The sequence below is a fragment of the Vigna unguiculata genome, chromosome 7, assembly GCF_004118075.2.
Source record: "Vigna unguiculata cultivar IT97K-499-35 chromosome 7, ASM411807v1, whole genome shotgun sequence".
NCBI classification, from domain to species: Eukaryota; Viridiplantae; Streptophyta; class Magnoliopsida; order Fabales; family Fabaceae; genus Vigna; species Vigna unguiculata.
The window spans coordinates 8882277-8901539 of NC_040285.1; the positions used below are offsets into that span (position 1 = coordinate 8882277).

General features: G+C 32.1%; 2 protein-coding genes and 1 long non-coding RNA gene across 4 annotated transcripts; all 3 read right to left on the reverse strand.

Moving 5' to 3' along the window:
• Positions 1-731: 731 nt before the first annotated feature.
• LOC114192530 (protein CNGC15a-like) lies at positions 732-4131 on the reverse strand. The gene is made up of 7 exons (XM_028082278.1): positions 3790-4131; positions 3063-3591; positions 2765-2977; positions 2369-2661; positions 2147-2258; positions 1789-2025; positions 732-1633 (listed from the first exon to the last, which is right to left on the reverse strand). The coding sequence occupies exons 1-7, from the start codon at positions 3816-3818 to the stop codon at positions 929-931; spliced, it is 2118 nt and encodes a 705-aa protein (XP_027938079.1). The 5' UTR covers positions 3819-4131; the 3' UTR covers positions 732-928.
• A 7263-nt stretch (positions 4132-11394) lies between these two features.
• Positions 11395-14786, reverse strand: LOC114190507. Its single transcript, XM_028079420.1, has 4 exons — positions 14614-14786; positions 14459-14536; positions 14247-14342; positions 11395-11692 (listed from the first exon to the last, which is right to left on the reverse strand). The coding sequence occupies exons 1-4, from the start codon at positions 14614-14616 to the stop codon at positions 11621-11623; spliced, it is 249 nt and encodes an 82-aa protein (XP_027935221.1). The 5' UTR covers positions 14617-14786; the 3' UTR covers positions 11395-11620.
• A 1638-nt stretch (positions 14787-16424) lies between these two features.
• LOC114192648 lies at positions 16425-18616 on the reverse strand. Of its 2 annotated transcripts, none has more exons than XR_003606135.1 (6): positions 18383-18616; positions 17088-18301; positions 16911-17002; positions 16762-16837; positions 16582-16676; positions 16425-16503 (listed from the first exon to the last, which is right to left on the reverse strand). It is a non-coding gene; the product is annotated as an uncharacterized LOC114192648 (long non-coding RNA). The 2 variants fall into 2 exon arrangements; XR_003606134.1 differs by having other exon boundaries at positions 16911-17015.
• Positions 18617-19263: the final 647 nt, after the last annotated feature.

Below are 19263 nucleotides of genomic sequence, written 5' to 3' on the forward strand. Positions count from 1 at the left end.
ATTTTTCCAAAAATTGGGACTAAATTGAAACTAAAAACAAATATAGGGACCAAATTGAGTCACTTTGACACGTGGCACAACTGTGAAGTGACACATGTCAAAAATTAAAAAAATATTAAAAAATATTAAAAAATATTAAAAATAAATAAAAGAAAAGAAAAAAACAGAAATTGACATGTAACGTTGACTTTAATACCGTTTGGTCAAAGTTAATGGTGAGGACCAAATTAAGTCATTTTTAAGAAAATGAGGACCAAATTGAGACAACGAAAAATTTGAGGACCAAACTGAAATTTCATGACAAATAGAGGAACCAAAAGACTAATTTAACCAAGTTTTTTCCTTGAAGTGATATTTTGAATCTCAAAATTTTTCTCTACTCAAATGTGGGCAAGTCCACCCTTGTAGTCTAGGGCCCTTGCACTTCTTCTCCTTCCTCATTTGACATACTACCATGTACAGATCTTTCTTTTTTCTTCAATATTAACTAAGTTTCTCCCCTTCAGAAAATTTCTTGCTTTTCTTGATATCTTATAGCAGTTCTCATACTAAAAATATGTCATATGTTTATTTATGTAGATAAATAATAATACTTGTCATATGCCAAACATTGAGAAGCCATTTTTTTTTATTTAACAAAGGTCTATTACCTGTGTGAGGGAAGGTAAACTATAGGCCAAACTAAACTACAAATAGACTATACTAGAATTAGAGTATAGAACCATGTACAAAGGTGAACTCGTTTATTCATACAAAAAATTTGCCTCATATCGACTTTATTTCCATCCTTTTGTCCTATTCTAAAACATAAGGACTCCTTCACAGTTACAAAGTCTACTAGAACTAACAAGAACCACATACTCATTTCCTATCATACACACTAATGAACATGCCCCCAAATGAACAACTTTTTCAATGCTTTCATGTTTCAACCATCATCATCATCATCAGTGAAGTCTGGTTCAAGGGGCTTCCTCAGTGAGCCAAGAATGTCAAGTTCAGGCCCATATCTCAGGCTTCTACCTTTCCTTGGGCTGGATGCTAGTTTTGCAGCATACATAGTGCCCATTGGAGCCTGCAGAGGTGCAGAGAAATGTTCAGTACCATTTCCAGGCACAAAAGCCATCATCATAATCTCCTTTCTCTTCAGCTCACTCGTCTCCTTTATTCTCTTATACCTGAACCATGCTGCTTGTATGAAGCATGCAGCCCAAGTCCTCCACTGATGGGAGTGGAACCTAAAAGTATACCTCAGTTGCTTGCTGTGCAACCTTCTGAACTGTGCTGCCACAAACTTCAAGTCCCCAGCAATGAGTGCAAAGGCTTCCACTTCAGTGATGGCTTTCACCGTGCGAGTTGAGGAAGGAAGTACAACCGTTGGACGAGGGTCCAAGGCCCATGGCAGAAGCTCTTCACCGCAGAAGTCACCGGAGCCAAGCCTGCATGAGTTGAAGAAACCTGTTCTGCCACCATTCGTGGTGCAAGAATCTAGGCGTCCTCTAACAATGAAAATCATCTCATTCACAAGATCACCTTCGCGAACCACACAAGCCCCTGGAGTGAAAAGAGAAGGTTTCAGCCTTTCACATATTGCATCTAGCATCCTCTCATCCATTTGATCAAACAATGGTACCTGCCATGAACCAAAAAATAGTTCATTCTCAGTTCCTTGTTTCCCAAGAAACGCAACAATACTCTTGCAGGAGATGTCATGAAGCGATTGTTTGAAACTTTTACAATTCACAAAACTGTTTAGGAGAAAGCAAAGAGGTAGACAAAATAACATACTTGTCGAACTAGATTGAGGCAAAGGTGGCGTTTGATGTCACGTCTTAGATCTGTGGGAAGGTCTCTGAGAATAGTTTCCTCATCAACTCCTCTTGTAGCAACCCATCTGAATTGTTCATGACGTCTTACATTTTGCTTCAGATAACGAGGGAGCTGCCTGTGACGCATCCATCTTTCCGTATCTGTTCTTCTTATTCTCCATTCTTCGAGCCGCGTGGTGGTGGATTGCAAGTATGTCTGTTAGTTGGTGAGAATTTCAGTTATATCAAAAGGATGATACTACAATGAGTGTTTTAAGCTAAAAACTTCCAAGTTCTTAGGCTTGCGGCACATTGGAACACTGACAACATAGACTTACTTGCATATTTCCAATGAGTAATGCAAAAAGCACCAATCCAAGAACTGCAATGATCACAGCAAAATTGATCTCTGCAACACGTGTGCCTGTCAAGAGATTTTGTCCCACGGAGCTGCAAATTTGACATAGTATTAATGGTTAGAATATCACAATTCACAAACTTTAGATAAACCAAGATACAAAAAAATTGTTGTGTGTTCTGATAAAAGAAAACTAAGTTACCTTAGATTCCTTAGTCCCCACCAAAGACAGTAATAGTACTTGTTGAAGAATTTTGAGGCAGTAATTTCCAAATCTAGAGCATCAGTAAAAATTCCAAATTGAAAGAAATCACTGTTCTGATCACATAGGCTTGAGAGATTGCTTGATCTTAACCAAGCAATCCTATCTGGGTCAGCCATGCTTTGGCAATCAAGATAATGATACTGGCACTGTGGGTACTGCAGTGTACAAGCTTTCTTCCAACATTCATTCTGGCGTTCAATTGACAACAGGTACCAAGAGGATCCTAAAACCTTTGTAAAATAGAGGAAGAGTTAATTTGGAAGCTATAGAACAGACAAAGTCCAACGTAAGTTCTTGTTCTTATGCAGAGAATTATTTGGAACAGTAACTTACATGACTAGCCAGCATATAGAGCATGAGATTATATGCTGCCCCAGCCCATGCTTTTTCCATCATCACCCCATTTGCCTTGACGATTTCAGATGACAGAGGATAAATAAGATACAACCTCAAGAGGTACTGGAAAATGGAAACAAGGCGCAAAACATGCCTTGAAGCAATCATTTGAGACCCTTTTAGATTTGGAATTACGGCCCAAATTAATACCTAAAATGTGTATATGAATTACAAATTTCAGAAATTTTTGAATGAGAGGAAAAATGAATGCAAATTTTGTATGAGGAAGAGATACCTGTGGAAGTGGTTGAGCAGCCACAAGATCAAGCCAGAAGTCTTTTCGCATGTAGTTTGATGCAATTTTTGAAGAGTCTATGATAAGCTCTCCTCTACCAGAAACACGAGAGGAAGGAGCAATATAAGCTGTTTGAAACCGAAAATAAATCTGAATAATGTAAAATGCATCTATCAGAGACCGGATTATGGTGAGGAACACTTCAAGACCAGTTGACATATCAATGCACTTCTCTTTCTTAGCCACTGGCAAGTAAAAGAAAAGGGGATCCACAAACAGTGAAAGCAAACATGCTGCTAAGAAAATTTTATTCCATGTATTTATTGTAGGTCCCCTTGGATCCAATATCAAAATCTGTGTTGAATCATAGTCCTCTGAGAAGACTCTGGAAAGTTCTCTTCCATCACCTGATTTTCCTATAGCATCCTTCTCAACCTTGTGTTTCTCACTCATCTCCTCATAGGCCACCAATGACAAGTGCTTTTCTTTGTTCTCCATTAACTTGTTTGTCTCAAGTTCATCTTGAAATCTGGTTACACACACACACACACACAACTGAATTTCAGCCCCAAAATGAAATGAAAAAACAATGATGAAAATAACCAAGTCCTGCAAAATTATAATCACAGAGACTTATACACCAGCATGTTACATTAAATTCTAACTATATGAGCAAGTTATATGAACAAGTTTTCAGGTTAATGTCAAAAGGAAAAAGCTTGCAAACCTCACGGATCTTGATCTATCTGAACCCATAGTTGTTGGCTAGAAGTAAAACTATTTAGTTTCACTCCTCTAGTAGACAAAGAGAACATATACATATATATACAGGCTATGGCTATTAGGTACACGAAAAGATTTGACAATTACATGCTCAACCACAAAATATTGAAACTAGTTTTCAGTGTAGTCTTTCCCAAAAATCATGTGACACAAAAGTAGTACTATGTTGTACAGTAATCTTTTTCGGGTTTTTTTCATCAAAGTACAGGTAAAACATGTGAATTTGACACTTCTAAAGCTTGTGGAGGATTCAAAGTCGTCGTTCCTTGGACTTAATGGTGAACTTGACTTAGTTTTTTTCTGATATACAAAGATGAAACCTGCTCAAAGAATATGAAATGAAACATACATATGAGGTCCATGTACGTTGAGCCACAAAAACTGTCTTCATTTTTTTTTTTTCAAATCAATTTTAATATCCATGGGAAATTTTAAGGTGCAGTTAGGGGAAACGTATCATTGAAAAGCATCACATTCAAGTTCAATTATGTTGTTAAATAATACAAGTAGAAAGGGAAATACCATAGCCAGAAAAATGAAAAAGATGAAAAGAATACAGGGGAAGAGAAATTTAACCAGGAAATCCTTGCTGTCAAAATCCCCTTTAAAAGCTATTTTTGGATTTAGTATTTGACTTCATGAACTTTCATTCCAATCTCTTGATTTGTCCTAATCAGTGAACAAAACAGTAGTCCCATTCTATTCTGAAACACTTTGTTTAATGTTTTTTTATTCATGTCATTGCATCGAAAACATTTTTCTCTTTATATTCTAAATTTTTTTATGAAGAGATTTTGACAACAGAACCTTAACCAACGTCACAGCAGAGACTGACAATTGATGTCAACCTTTCCCTCAACTGCATGCGTTGTCTGGGGACAGCCATGCATTGATATTGGAAACGTGTGTAGAATTATGCCACTATAAACTAAAGAAATGTTGCACGACACATATTTTCAATATATTCAACCAAGTTCATGTAAGTGAAGAGTTTCATTTTCTATTTGATGCATGTCATGTATAAACTAATGAGTCTGGTATAAATTTCAACTAATAGAGTTAACACATTAGAAAATGGTCATTCATTCTTCTTTAGAAATTAATTTTGGATTATTATTATGGTTGTTTATAATACATTTATGGTTCCTAGTAATTTCAATTTTTTTTTTCTTTTAGTTATATGATTTTCTAAAGTATTTTTGAGTAAATTTTTTCATACATGTTGTAGAAGTTAAAAATGTGAATAGAAAAAATAAATAAATTGTTATGTAAAACAAGTTTGTGTACAAATTGAGAATTTGGTTTTGAACAATTTATAAAAATAAAAATAAGTAATATTATATTATATTATTTGAGTTTATCTGAATCAGAAATTTTGTGTGAAATTATTAGGTTGAATAGGGCATGGCAGAATAACCGTGACTTTTGGGGTGTGAGTAAATGAATACATATTGGCAACGAAAAGCTGATAGCATTAAAGCTGAAGATGGTTTTGCATCGATCACAATCATATATTTCAACCACCCAATCCAAACGAAATATTAGGAACGAATAAATGCATCAAACATATTAATAATCATAATAATAATAATAATAATATTATTATTTTGTTTATATTACTACCTTTTTATCTTCTAAATTTTATATATCTAACTTAATTCAGTAAATAACCTTTGAATTTGTCTTCCTCCAAATAAAGAAACATGAAATTTGTCTTTATAGTAATATTTTGAAAATTATCCTTAAATAATTTATATTTAGAGGAAGATAATAATGGTAAAAAAAATTATTTTTAAATCTGAACTCCTCAATTTTACAATAGGGATAGGAAGGATAAAGAGACCATTGATGACACCTTATAAACCAAAATAAATTATCAATGTGCTGAGATTTGAGAAAAATAACTAATATAATGGATCAATAGAAAAAAAAAAGTCTTACAATAAGAACTAGTAAATAATTATAATAATAAGTTATAAAAAATTTGTAAAAAATAATAAACAATTATCATTGGTAAGTTAACTTCTAACTCAGTTTAAATTCGTTTAACTATCGAGTTAAGTAAGTCATGTTGAGTTTCATTCACATTGAAAACATTTAAAAAAAATTTTCAACTCAACTAAATTCAAACCCATGGTGAGTCGTTTTGAAAGCACCACCAAAACTTTGAATTGGATGTACAATGCAATACAATTAATTGTGTTCCCTACTTGTTTATTCATTGTAATTATGCCAAATTAAAGGCTCATATCAATCAATCAAGCATATGATACTTGAATATATTTTATATTCTATGCATGTTATATATTAGGTTTTCATAACTATTCCATACAATATGTTCAACAAGTTTAAAAGAGCATTCATTTCAAAAACTTCACCTTAGTGAACAACCATCTTCCTTCTCTTAATATTCAAGAGGTATGTGTTTTTCCAACTTAAGAGTACATTACTAATACACATACAAAGACTATTTTAATTTTGTTTGTCTACATGGTGAATGGATACAAAGTATGTCGGTGGAAGTTCTATAACTACCATGGAAAAACCTATCATCATAGATATGGTTAATGACTAATGAGCACGAGACGAGTTCATGTCGCAAAAACATGTTTTCGACATCATCTACCCAACAAGTTGAATCGTTTAGTCACTACTAGAAAAATGATAAATATTGACCAAATTTAGTGACCAAAAATTTTAGTTACTGCTAGTCAATAAATTATGACTAAAAATTTTAGTCACTACTAGTCACTAAATTAGTGACCGAACTTATTTTTCTAAATTAGTGACTAATTTAGTGACTGAATTATCAGTTACAAAAAATTAGTGGCTAAATCATAGACTATTATTAAAAAAGTAATAAATAATTACTGAATTTAATAACCAAAAAATACTAAATACTTGCGTTGGGCGCCACTAAGATCACACTCAGTGCTTCAAATACATAATGTTGTCAAACTGCCTGGGGTTGAACGCCAACATTTATGAGGCTGAGCACCCCAGGGATGAGTGGTGGAAAAGTGGTGTTGAGCTCCAGTTAATGAGAAATAATTGTGCTGAGTGATGGAAATTCGGGTTGAATAGTGGCAATGCTAATATGTCAAAAATGCGTATTTAATCATGTTTTCTTTGAGAGTTTTGTTGGATTCCTCATTTTGCATGATAGAGAAGCACTTTTTGGTGCTTGGAGAGCCTCTTGAAAGATGCTAGGGGTGTTGGAAAGCTCTCCCACACCACCTTGGGTCTTCTCCTCCATTCATGGTTGTTTTCCCCCTTTTGGGGTTGGAGAGGATGATGGGTTGCGATTTGGAGATGGAGACGCAAATGGGAGGTGCAAGTGGAGCATGGAATGGCTGCCAAAAACCTTGGGAGAGGGCTTGCATCTTCTCTTTGGTTTCCATTTCTTCCTTATCTATTCTATTTCTATACCCTAGGTTCTCCACCATGGAGAATTAACCCTATTTGTTGAGATTAAATGTAATTCTTGTATAACTTGTGTTATTAATATATATTAATATATATATATATATATATATATATATATATATATATATATGTATATACATATACACACACACACCAACAACAACAACAACATCACTACCACAACCACAACCACCACCACTAGAACCACTACCATCACCATCACCACCACCATTAGCACCATATCCACCAGCACCACCTTCATCACTAGCACCACCACGATCACAACCACCAGCACCACCTTCATCACTAGCACCACCACGATCACAACCACAACCAACACCACCATCATCACCACAACCACATCCACCACCACCATAACCAACATCACCACCACCACCATAACCAACATCATCACCACCACTACTACCACTAGCACCACTGTTTTCACGACCTTTATCACTAACATCACCACCACCACCACCAATGCCACTGTTTTCACTACCTTCATCACTAACATCACCATCACCACCAATTAGGAGAAGTTTATAATTTGGTGAAAAATATATTTTAAATTTAAATATTATAAAAAATATACTGAAACTCTATTTATTTGTGTTAACAAATTTAAGATGAGTTTAATATATTTAATTTTTTTTCATCTAAGTCATTATCATCCATCTAAGTCTAATATAAACTAATTTAATGACCATTAAAAAGGTTTACATTCTTTCATAAACATGTATTTATTATATTATGATTTTTTTTTAATTTCTCACTGATTTATTTTAAATTTTATTATTTGACTAATGACATTAAATGAACAGGTGATTTTTTATTTAAAAAGAAAAAAATTAATATCTAATCAGATTAAATTCATGAGAAGTAAATTTTATATCAATACATTGTGGTTAACTAAATTATTTAGTTTCACAAATTTAAATTTCTACTAAAAATTTTAAAATTTTTGTCTTACGTTCTTGGCGGTTCATTGTGTGCTCCAAATTTTGAGTTTTATTGTTTGCTCGAAACTCATTCTTTTCTTCCTCTATTTTCTATTCATCTTCCAACTATATGTCTCGTTCACTAGCGTTCTCCCAGTCGTGTGGCTTTCTCTCTAGCCGCGACTCTCTTCTCTGGTCTCAATCGCTCTAGTAGGTGGAGCTCTGGTAAGTCGCAAGTCCCTTTTCTGGTCTTTGACACTCATCGTTATCTACATTCTAATTTTGACATCTCCAGGGTTGGGGTCCACTCATTCTACATTGCTTCCAATCTCTTCGCAACGATTCAATCAAAGTTAGATTATCTCACTTTCTGACCTATGTAAATTAGGGTTTAGTTCCTGTTTGATTAATCTTTTTGAAATTGGTTTAATTATTTTTCCTTTTGTGTATAATTAAGGGTTATTGTCAGTTTGAGGATTTTGGTTTTGATGGTCTCCTATATGTATTTGGGTTTTAAAAGGCATAAGTAGCATTCTTTGATATATTTGTTTTCCAAGAGCAATGGTGCTAGGTAAGGAAATAGTTTTGGGGTATGTATCTCCATGTTCAATTTTTTTTTCTTTATTTAGTGCTATATATTACTTGTTTAGTTTTTGTGGATAAGGTCTTTATTTATGTTTTTTTGGATTTTTTTAGTTCTTAGCCTGATTAAAAATAGTTTTGTCTAAATACTTTTATAAGCTTTGAATTTATTTAACCATGCTTGAAAATTTTGGATCATTTATTGTATCCTTTCCTTTGATCTTCCATCTCTATGGTTTGGTTTAATTAGATAAATAAAATGAAAAGTGAAGTTGAGGTAACAATCAGAGAGCTTCTTGGCTTTAGATATTATAAATAAATGTTATGTGGAAAGGAGTGTGTGTGAGAGGTGTGAAGATTTTGAGAGAGACATGGAGTGAGCATGACGAGAATTAGAGAGGAAGAAGGATGGAGAAGGGGACCTGGGCATCCCCAATGAGAAATTTTACCGCTTATATGTGACAAAATCTAAAGAAATCAAATCATATTGACCAAAGAAGAGGTTAGACAGGTAGCTTCGGTCACAACATCAGTGTGCAAATTAATGCCTCTTACCAATACATCTAATAACAACATTAATTCTCATTTTCTCGACAAAAATAATGTTGTCATAGGAATAAAATTTGAAACATTTGTTCAACGCCGAGAAGAAGCCCAACTACATCAAAGTAATGAAAGATCTTCAGAAAACTCTTCTATTACTTCCATTGATGATAATGAAATATATAGTGTTGTTTTTGGAGGAGGAAATAAGGGGAATGTATATGGACTTGGTGTATTGAACAAAAATTTTACTCCTACATGTGCTCACTCTAGTGCCAGCCAAGCTCCAATGGTTCATCAAATACAAGAAATGCGTGAAACTATTCAGAAATTAAATGGTGAACTGAAAGCTAAGGACAAGACATTTGAAGAAAAGATGGCGCAGTTGATGCAAGATAATGAGCAATAGAAGGAACACATACGCAACAAGAAGAGCATAAGAAACTTGTTTTACAACACATCTAGTTGAAGAATATTATGCCAGACGCTTCTCCTCCTAACAATGGAGATGATGTAGTAGACCATTGTATTGATGGTAGTCCACATGAATATTAGTTAGGCTGAATTGTATGATGACTTTTAAAACTTGTAGATGTATTTAGAACTAATTTCATTTTGGTTTTATGTTGGATCATGTATTAAACTACTTTTTACTATATTATATGTTGGAGTTTATTATTATTTAGTAATTAAATATTTTGCATTTATATGCAGGTATAAAATTGAATATAAGCAGGTTGATTTAGCCACCAATTTAGCCACTGTTTTAGCCATTGATTTAACCACCAATACTATTTTAATTAAATTAAAAAAAAACATACCTATTTGTGATTGAATAAGCAACTGAAAATCATTTTGTTAAATTAAAATTTGTTCCTATTAGCCACCAAATTAGTGACCAAAAGTTCAGTTGCAAAATTGGTCTCCAATGCTTACCAAATTTTTAATGACTGAATAGAATTATAATTTCAGTGGCTATTTAGTCATCGATTTTAAAATCACTAGCTAACTGCTTTGCGACTAAAATTTTCGCTACTATTTATTTTGAGTGGCTAATTCGATGACTAAGGATGTTAGCCACCAATTTCATAACCGGCTAAAATGCTTTCTTCTAGTAATGTATAGTGATTAAACATTTTCGTTTCTTTGGTGTTGTAAGCTTTATCATTTTGAATATGAAGTACTATAATTCTTCATTTATGAAGCCTGTAACAACTTAGCTTTTTTTTTTTTGATGTGACAACTCAATTTATGAATTTTGTTAAATTGTAAATATAATTAAACTTAATTTCTATTTATATTCTTAAATCACAAGAATTGGAATTCTCTAACATATATTAATTCATAATATTAAATTTACCATTGATGATGTCTCGTTTGTGTTTCAGTAAGTTGAACTATTTCACTCAAATTTCATGTACTAATGCAGTTAGTATCTCCAAAAGATTGGGCATAACATTTCAAAATTATTAGATGAAAATTACGATGTCTCTATTTCGATAAACTGAAGTTAAAATAGAGATTCACGATCTGATTTATCAGATTTTCTTCCAATTATTACAAATGTATTGTGTGAATAAATAGAGAAGCAACCACCAATTCTGTTTCGTTGAACATGGAGTTGACCGAAGATAGTTTGGGGTCATAATAACAAACTAACAATGTATCAGTTTGTGATTTTAATAGTTTAACCAGAATATTATCCAATGGTAATTAATTTAAAAAAAAATTAAAGTATTAACATCTCATTAAAACTTTTAAATTATAAAAATTAAGGAAATTAATAAAACAATAGAATTGTAAAAATAACTCAAATGATAAAAAATCATAAATCATTTTCAAATGCAATTTGTTAGCAACTATTTGCTTAAATGTCCCTCCTTAGCTTTGCCTCATCAAATTAACCATAAAAACGACACAATAGTCCATTAGACATCAAGGAGAAGGGAAAGTGTAGGAGAGTTCTTAAATGTATTTTTTAAGCTGTAAAATTGCTTTTAATTGAAAATAAGTACAAGAGAAAATATTTAATACTTAAAACTTATCTAAAAAGAAAATTCAAAATAAAACTTAGTACGAGATTCTTAACGTCGTCATCCATAAATTACATTTTTTTTTTTACATTCAGTGAAACTAACTTTTTGTTTAAAATTAAGTAGCCAGACATCTTTTTTTCACACCATCACCATGACAAGATATTTGACAAAAGTTACAGACATGAACCATAAGGTGTTATCATAGTTTTTAATCTTGTCAAACCTTACAGATCGTTAGCTACCCACATTAATCCTTTTTGACATCTACATTTCCAGGTTTAACAGGATCTGCTGGATTAGGTTCAGCATCTGCCTCAGCCTGCCAATAACAGCAATTTTGTAATGTCAGCTCACATTTGAATTCATGGAAGCTTCATATGCTAAATCATCAAAACAAAATTGAAAGCATGCGCAAACGTCAACACAAGCATTATGCACTGGATGCATGAGGCAAGCACAAACTAAAAAGAAAAAAACAGAATCTATCATGTCATGAAAGCACCAACACACAACACAACTAGAATGGTCACTACCTCTTATAATATTGCATGTTTGAGAAAAACAAATAATTGACAACAGAATAGATTATTTCTCAATTGGGAGATGCATATCATCATCAATAACAATAACCCTCGTCAGGTAAGCCAAATATTATACTGGAGCAGACAATTGAACATCACCCTAAAATTGTTCCGGACATAATAGTATCTTTGCAAATGACTAACCCCCAGCATCATGCATGAAGTAACATAAGATAAAAGATAGTAGAACAGACATCAATTCACTCAAAATTATCATTGATTTGACCAATTATACTTTCATTACCCGTCAAAACAAATTATGTAGTACCAAATATAATAAAGTTGAAAATAATACAACCAAATCTTTTTTCATTCAAATTTGCAAGAATATTCTCATAGGCCTGGGCACAAAATTCTACTGTTAATCCAGGAATTCCACATCAACCACCCTATTCATTAATTAGGATTAGGTTTTCCTCTTTCCCAACTCTTTTAGGCACAATGTTCAACTTCTTTAACTCTGAGCCATCTATTTTCACTTGGAACTGGATAAGAATGATAAAGGAAGGCATATCAATATTCAAATTTTACAGAATTCAAGTTCTAAATCCCATTGCCGGCGACAGCTTTCAGAACAAATCACCAAGAAAAAGAAAATTTGGAACATTATGCGCAGTGAATACTTCTTCACATGCATGTCCGTGTCGGACACGTGTACAACAGGTGTCTGATATCCTGCTAAGTATCGAATTCAAAAAATGTCTAAATAGCACTAATGAGAGTAGATATGGTGATCCTTTTTTAAAAGTTGGAAAGTCAAACATTTTCTCTTTAACAAACAAACCATTTATTAGATTTGTCTTTAAACCTAAATTAATGGTATTTTATTACAACCATGATGATTAATAAGAGCATAAAATTTCATGACTTAAATTCTCTTTTTATTATTTTGAATTCCATCTCTCTTTTCTTTACAATTACAAAAGTTTTATTTGTTCTGATTACTAGGTTACATTTGAAAATAGATTTTCAAGTGGTTGCATGAAATTCCAAAAGATTTTTCCTAATTATATTTGACTATCTAATTCTATAGATGACTTTAAGGATATAAATCTTGATTGTCTGCCAATTTAAATTGTTTATAATAATATTCAATATATATAGTCATGTCTTACATTTTGAGAATTCTTGTTGTCACAGTGTGTGTCCAGTGTCTATATAAGTGCTTCATAGCAACAAAGAGTTAATAAAATTATAAATTCCCGTGGTTTGTGGTTCTTTCAATAACTCTAATAAATTGAAAAACAATGCTCCATAATCCATATTTCTGGCATGAATTCCCATGACCCCTCTTATACTTTATTTAAAAAAATTCTACACATAAAAACCTAGAGTACTGAAAAAACCTTGAGCTTTAAGTTCAATGAATTGGTTATTCCAAATCATTTAGGAAGGCATTAGTTGAACTAATGGATTTGTAATGTGTTTCTAGTTACTCTAAAAACATCTCAATTCCCTGCCCCATATGTTCCATAAATTTTAGTCATATGTATCTATCCATGATTCACACACAATATTCAGAATGTTCTACATAGCGACATAGTTGTCAGTCATTGCGCCACGCAATACAACCACACTCTTTAATCATGGGATGGCTGATGTTCCTAAGAGGTAACCCCACCCAGAGAATGACACATTGTGATGCCAACACTCCAAAATGAAAGCTCAACTTCTCACCACATAAGCGGTAGCTGACATCAGCGTTAAATAGCCACTATAGCAGACGGCGACACCTTCAACTGTTGGATGACTTCAACTAAATGTCCGCTATGCTACTATAAGCTTTCCTCCATTCTCAGCTATCCACAACTGATAAGACTAGCTGAAAGGAGACTCACATTCCCCAATCCTCAAAGGTTGTATAAACTATGCATAAGGCCAATGAGGAATTCAAAACACAGCATCACATTGATTATTTCTGCTTCCTATAGACTAAAAGACAATAATCATCCTTATTATTCAGGATGAAATCATATATTACTCCACCCTACCATTAAACAACAAAATCTCCCTTCCAAACCTCCAAATTGAGCCATTCCGGCAAAATCTTGTCATTGTTACTAGCACAAGAAGAACTATTTCAAAGCCATATACATCATGGTTTCTGATTGTCTTTTACATGCAAAGGTTAATTATCAACATCTTAACATGTTAGTATAGAATTTAAAACCTGCTATGCCCTTTTACTACCAAATTACCAATCAACCGTATATCTCCTTATTGGTTGGTAAAATACAAATGAACAATGCATAGAAATTAAATTTTGCTATAAACAATCCTCTCACCACTTACCTTACTAACAGGAGCGGTTGGAGGTTTGTATGGACATGCAGCAGGAGCCCTCTCTGGTTTTCTGTACTCCCAACCAAAAACCCGATAGATCTTACCCTGGAAAGAGAATTACAGATCAACAACTACCCAAACATATCCTAAACTATAAATTTCATTAATCACTGTCATTGCATGTAAAGTAACAAAAGCATAATATGGAAAATTGCACTTACCATGATAAAATCGAATAGAAGAGGGAGAATGTTAATTATCGGAACCAGAAAGAGGGGCAACAAACAAGCCAAGCAAACCTGCACCATGACAAATTCAATTTTGCTTAAAATTAGAAGAAAACACAAAAGAACAAGACAATCAAAGATAATTCTACCATGTTGAGATGAACGAGTCTGAGAGTACACAATAAACAAGAACAATTGATTCAACTCCACAATTCCCAACAGCAGCAAGGTTTGTTTAGAAAAGCAAGACAATTTGGACATTAACTAAGCACGTCCAAGATTATATACGCGTTCGTTCGAATTCACACGATTCGGCCCATTCATTATAGTCCATGGGCTGCAATAGGGATTCAAAGCCCATCCAATAATCAACCCGTTTATTTGATAGACATTCCAATGTAAAGTTGTTGGTTGATATGAAACTCTTGAATATCATATATTAATATACTTATATCTTATCCTATTCAAAGGTAATGTATACTCATCTATCTTATATTGTATATTTCTGTGATCAAGAATTGAATCAGTTAAGTTTAACATAAAAGCATGAACAAATCTCTTCACTTCCTTCTTAATATATAATGCTTACAAATAAGTTTAAATTATATAATAATTAAAACATTAAATTTTTGTTATTATTCAAATATGTTTTGAAATAAAATATTTACATCATAATATTAATTTTACAAAATTTATATGCTTTATGTATAGATTTAAGAGAAAGTAACTATAAAAGTTAAATAAAATTTTGTACAATTTTGTTAATATTAATTTATATAATATTTTTTAACATTACCTTAAACATAAATTTAAATCAAATTATTTATTGAAATATTATATTAAAAAATAATTATGAAAATATTTTATAGAAATCTAGTAAATTTTTAATAATTTTCATATTTTATAAAAGAATTGAATTAAATTTTAGTTTTTAGAAAATTATATATAACTTTATTAGACAAATTATTATTAAAAGATTATATTATATCTTAATATCATTTAATGTGTTATGTTGTGTGAATCACATGATTATACAGTATAATATTTTTATCTTATTAAATTCTTATTTCATTATATTATATTATCATATCATTATATAATCATTATATAATGTCTAATAAATAAGTCCTTATAGTTTAGTCAGAAAATATTTATTTTTATAACAAAACTGTTTTAATTATATTTACCCAAATTTATTATTTACTTAATATATAAAAATATTATTTAAAAGTTGAATATTAATATTATTTATTATTATTATGGACTAATATGTTTTATAGGATGTTGCAGTATTTTTTAAACTTTTGAGAACCAATGTAAATACATTAAAGGTGTACAAGAAAAACTTCTTTCAAGAATGAATGAAATGCTTCTAAAAAGTTGTCTTACAAAGGAAAATTAAAATAGCTAAATATTTGGCGGGGTTTTTTAGTACCATCATATTGAAGTTTTAAAGTTTAGAAGAGCAAACCTTCTTATTTTAGTAGATTGTGAAATTAGAAGATTATTCAAGAGCACTAGAATAGAAAAGTGATACTACATCGATTATTTGAAACCTATATTACATCAATTTTTTCACTGATGTTGTATCAGGTGAAGTAGAAAGTATGTGATAAACCAATGTTATAGCATTAACATATAACTTCGTTTAAATTAGAATTGTTTTAAAATTGAAAAAAAAAGTCAAAAGGAGGGAAGATATTACATTGGTTAGTATAAGAATCGATGTTATATCTTTTTGAAATGTGTAAAATGTGTTTTTTTTTAATACTAATTTGGATTTTGGACCTATCCAATAACCTGCAAAAGGAACACATTCTAAATTCTAGACAATTCAAATTGTACTATCCTATGGTACAATAAAGTACTAAAGTCTATCAAAACTATTAGGCTAAATGTTAAGGCTACAACTTAAACATCCAAATAAAACATTCCTAATGATTATGAAAATTAATTTTTTGCCTCAAAAAATATCTTACCAATTTCATACGAATTTCTTCAAGTTTATCTTTTCCCAATGGTTCGACAGCCTCAAAAACCTGAAATATGGAATATATATTAATTATGGTATATCATAGGAAGCAAAGTTAAACATCAATAATTGAAGAAACTCTTACATTGGCTCATGAATCAACAATAGTAGCACGAGCTATAGTCCACATCCAATACATAACGTAATATCCACACTCAAAGCTTCCACGTGCCTATTGCACTAATATATGAAATTTATGTAATTAATATATGAAGAATTAAGAGAGTTTAGTTCATAATATATAGATTCAATGCAAACTACATACCTTAGGACAAATCCAATCAAGATGGGATGAAGATGTAGTGGATTTACCATCAAAGACATCATTGACGTTAACAACACTAAAAAGAAAAGTCATTAGTAATTTACAATATAATCATGATAAAACACATTACTATTGTAATTAACACATACCTTTGTATTAAAGTTTTCATTTATTTGCTTGGCTTGTTGTGCAATGAACAAAACCATACAACAATACGATCTATCGGGCAAATAATAATCAACTGCCAATGAGACCTATTAAATAAGAATTTTAGTTACTGATATGAAATTAGTTAGATAATAACAAAGTGAGAGAGTTCAACTTACCCATGAATATAAGGGACGATGTAAATTCTTTTCTTGGATGCATGTATCCACCGTTGAATACAAGTTTGAGTGTGCATTGATCTATTCCCAGACTTTTCTATAATTTGAGGCTCAAGGAAACCATAAATATTATTGTTCCCCGCTTTGACAAATAATTCATTTAGATACATGCATTCATAAAATTCACAAGGTTTAGGTTGATTTCACAAAATATAATTTAATGCAAAATCTACATTTAAAGTGTACTCACATCATCCAAAGTTTAATGACTGCAATGTTCAACATCTAATTACCTTGGAATATTTCAAACAAATCGAACATGTTAATATACAAAGGTATATCACCATTGTCAACTCCAAAGATTATTGCATCCTAAGGAATGGCACAAGGTGATTGATACAAATCAGACGAAGCCACAATCAACCCCTGAATTGGATTAACATTCAGGTTAGGTTGTGGTTCGTGCTCCGACTCATCCTCGAGCTCAAGGCTTGAATGAGATGCAACTGGGGACTTTTTCCTAATCCTAAGGTCTTACAAAACATACTAACAAACTTAAATATGATGTGAGTTAAAAGTTATGTAATAATGTAATTAAGAAAAGCATACCTTCTTTGTTGAAATAGACTTAATTAATTATTTCGGCCATGAGATAAATGTTCTAAGTGCGTCTCCCACTACTGGTATTGGAGTAGTGGCATCTCTAATTTCTTCAACCACCACTCTAACCAAATCATCAGACATTGGCACAGTGTGCATGGTGGACCCACCTGGATAAACTCTCCCAATGGCTAGAAAATGAGGAACACCTCCAACAAACAATTTAGAGCGATAGGAGATATCAGTCTCTATGTCATCACCTTCATCCGCTACATCATAACTATCTTTGGTGCTACGAGGATTCATTTGATCTGGATGTATCACATTATGGTGGGGGGACATGGACTCCCATCATTGCTCCCACTTGCGCCTTAAATCTTCGATAACTTGTCTCCTTATTTGCCGAACAAATAAGCGAATTGCTCCATCATCTCCTAAGTCATAGGTGTCCTAGAAGTGTTGGGTTGCGGACATGATCCAAAATATTGTCTCATGCCCACACCAAAAGTAGTGGTACGCACAGGGTGCTCTTCGGTATCAATAGTAGTGGTCAATATGTCACGAAGACCCTAAGAGACAAAACTACATTGTGAACTTTGTTCTACAAGTTCATCCTGTAAGAAAGAATACATTGTTACTCATGATACAAATTGGAATAAATAATTAATTGCTCCATCATCTCTATAGTAACTTACATTTCGTTAAGCAATCATCGGTGATTTCTCAAATGTCATTTGTCCTCCTACTTTTGTAGAAACCATATTCCATTTCTCATGTCAGCTAGGAGGAGATGGAGGAGAAAGAACTTCTTCACCAAAAGATATCTCCATTTGTTTCTTTAACTTTTCTTTTCCAATAAGTCATACCCTCCTCGAGAAAGTTTGTGGGGAGTAGCATTCTTTTATTGGATAACTTGAGCTTTCTTTCTCTTTTTCTGTTAAAGAATAATATTCATAAACATTAAATGGCACTATGAGTTTAGCAAAGTGTAATGTCAACAAAAAATAAACTTGCCAAGAAGGATCCAATCGACTCTGAACAAATAATTGTCATGTCTCCTCGTCTATGTCATATTTTTCACAAGGGTTTTTGTCTTTATATTTTCCAAAGATGTAAAAGCCAATCAAATTTGTTTTGAATTGTCTCCATTTTAAGGCTACTGATGACATGATCTTACTCCTTATGAAATTGGAAGTCTCAAACTGAAAGTTTGTCTACAAAATTAAAGATTGGTCATAACTAATTAATATTCAAATCATAATTAATATATATATATATATATATATATATATATATATATATATATTATAAGTTGTTGTACAAGTTCAACATTTATTTAATCAATCATAATAAGTCACCCTCGAAATCATCCTCCTAATTATTTTCCTAATTATTTAAAATATTTCTCAGATTACGAGTTGGGACTAATATACCTATCTACTTCCTTTAAATCAAGACTAACACATACAACAATTTTTACAAATATTTAAAATTGAATATTGTTTTCATTTATTAACTTAGTCGGTCGAGTGTTGAACTAACAGTTGAAAGTCAATACTAAAGTGCTTATTTATAA

Bases quoted from the DNA above. Each gene is read 5' to 3' on its own strand.
- LOC114190507 (XM_028079420.1), bottom strand. The intron at 14,343-14,458 runs GTAAGTGCAATT...TTCTCTTTCCAG, and splicing joins TTCTATTCGATTTTATCATG to GGTAAGATCTATCGGGTTTT. The intron at 11,693-14,246 runs GTAAGTGGTGAG...TGTTATTGGCAG, and splicing joins CAACCGCTCCTGTTAGTAAG to GCTGAGGCAGATGCTGAACC.
- LOC114192530 (XM_028082278.1), bottom strand. From the start codon at position 3,818: ATGGGTTCAGATAGATCAAGATCCGTGAG. The intron at 2,978-3,062 runs GTATCTCTTCCT...TACACATTTTAG, and splicing joins CTGCTCAACCACTTCCACAG to GTATTAATTTGGGCCGTAAT. The intron at 2,259-2,368 runs GTAACTTAGTTT...TCAAATTTGCAG, and splicing joins TGGGGACTAAGGAATCTAAG to CTCCGTGGGACAAAATCTCT.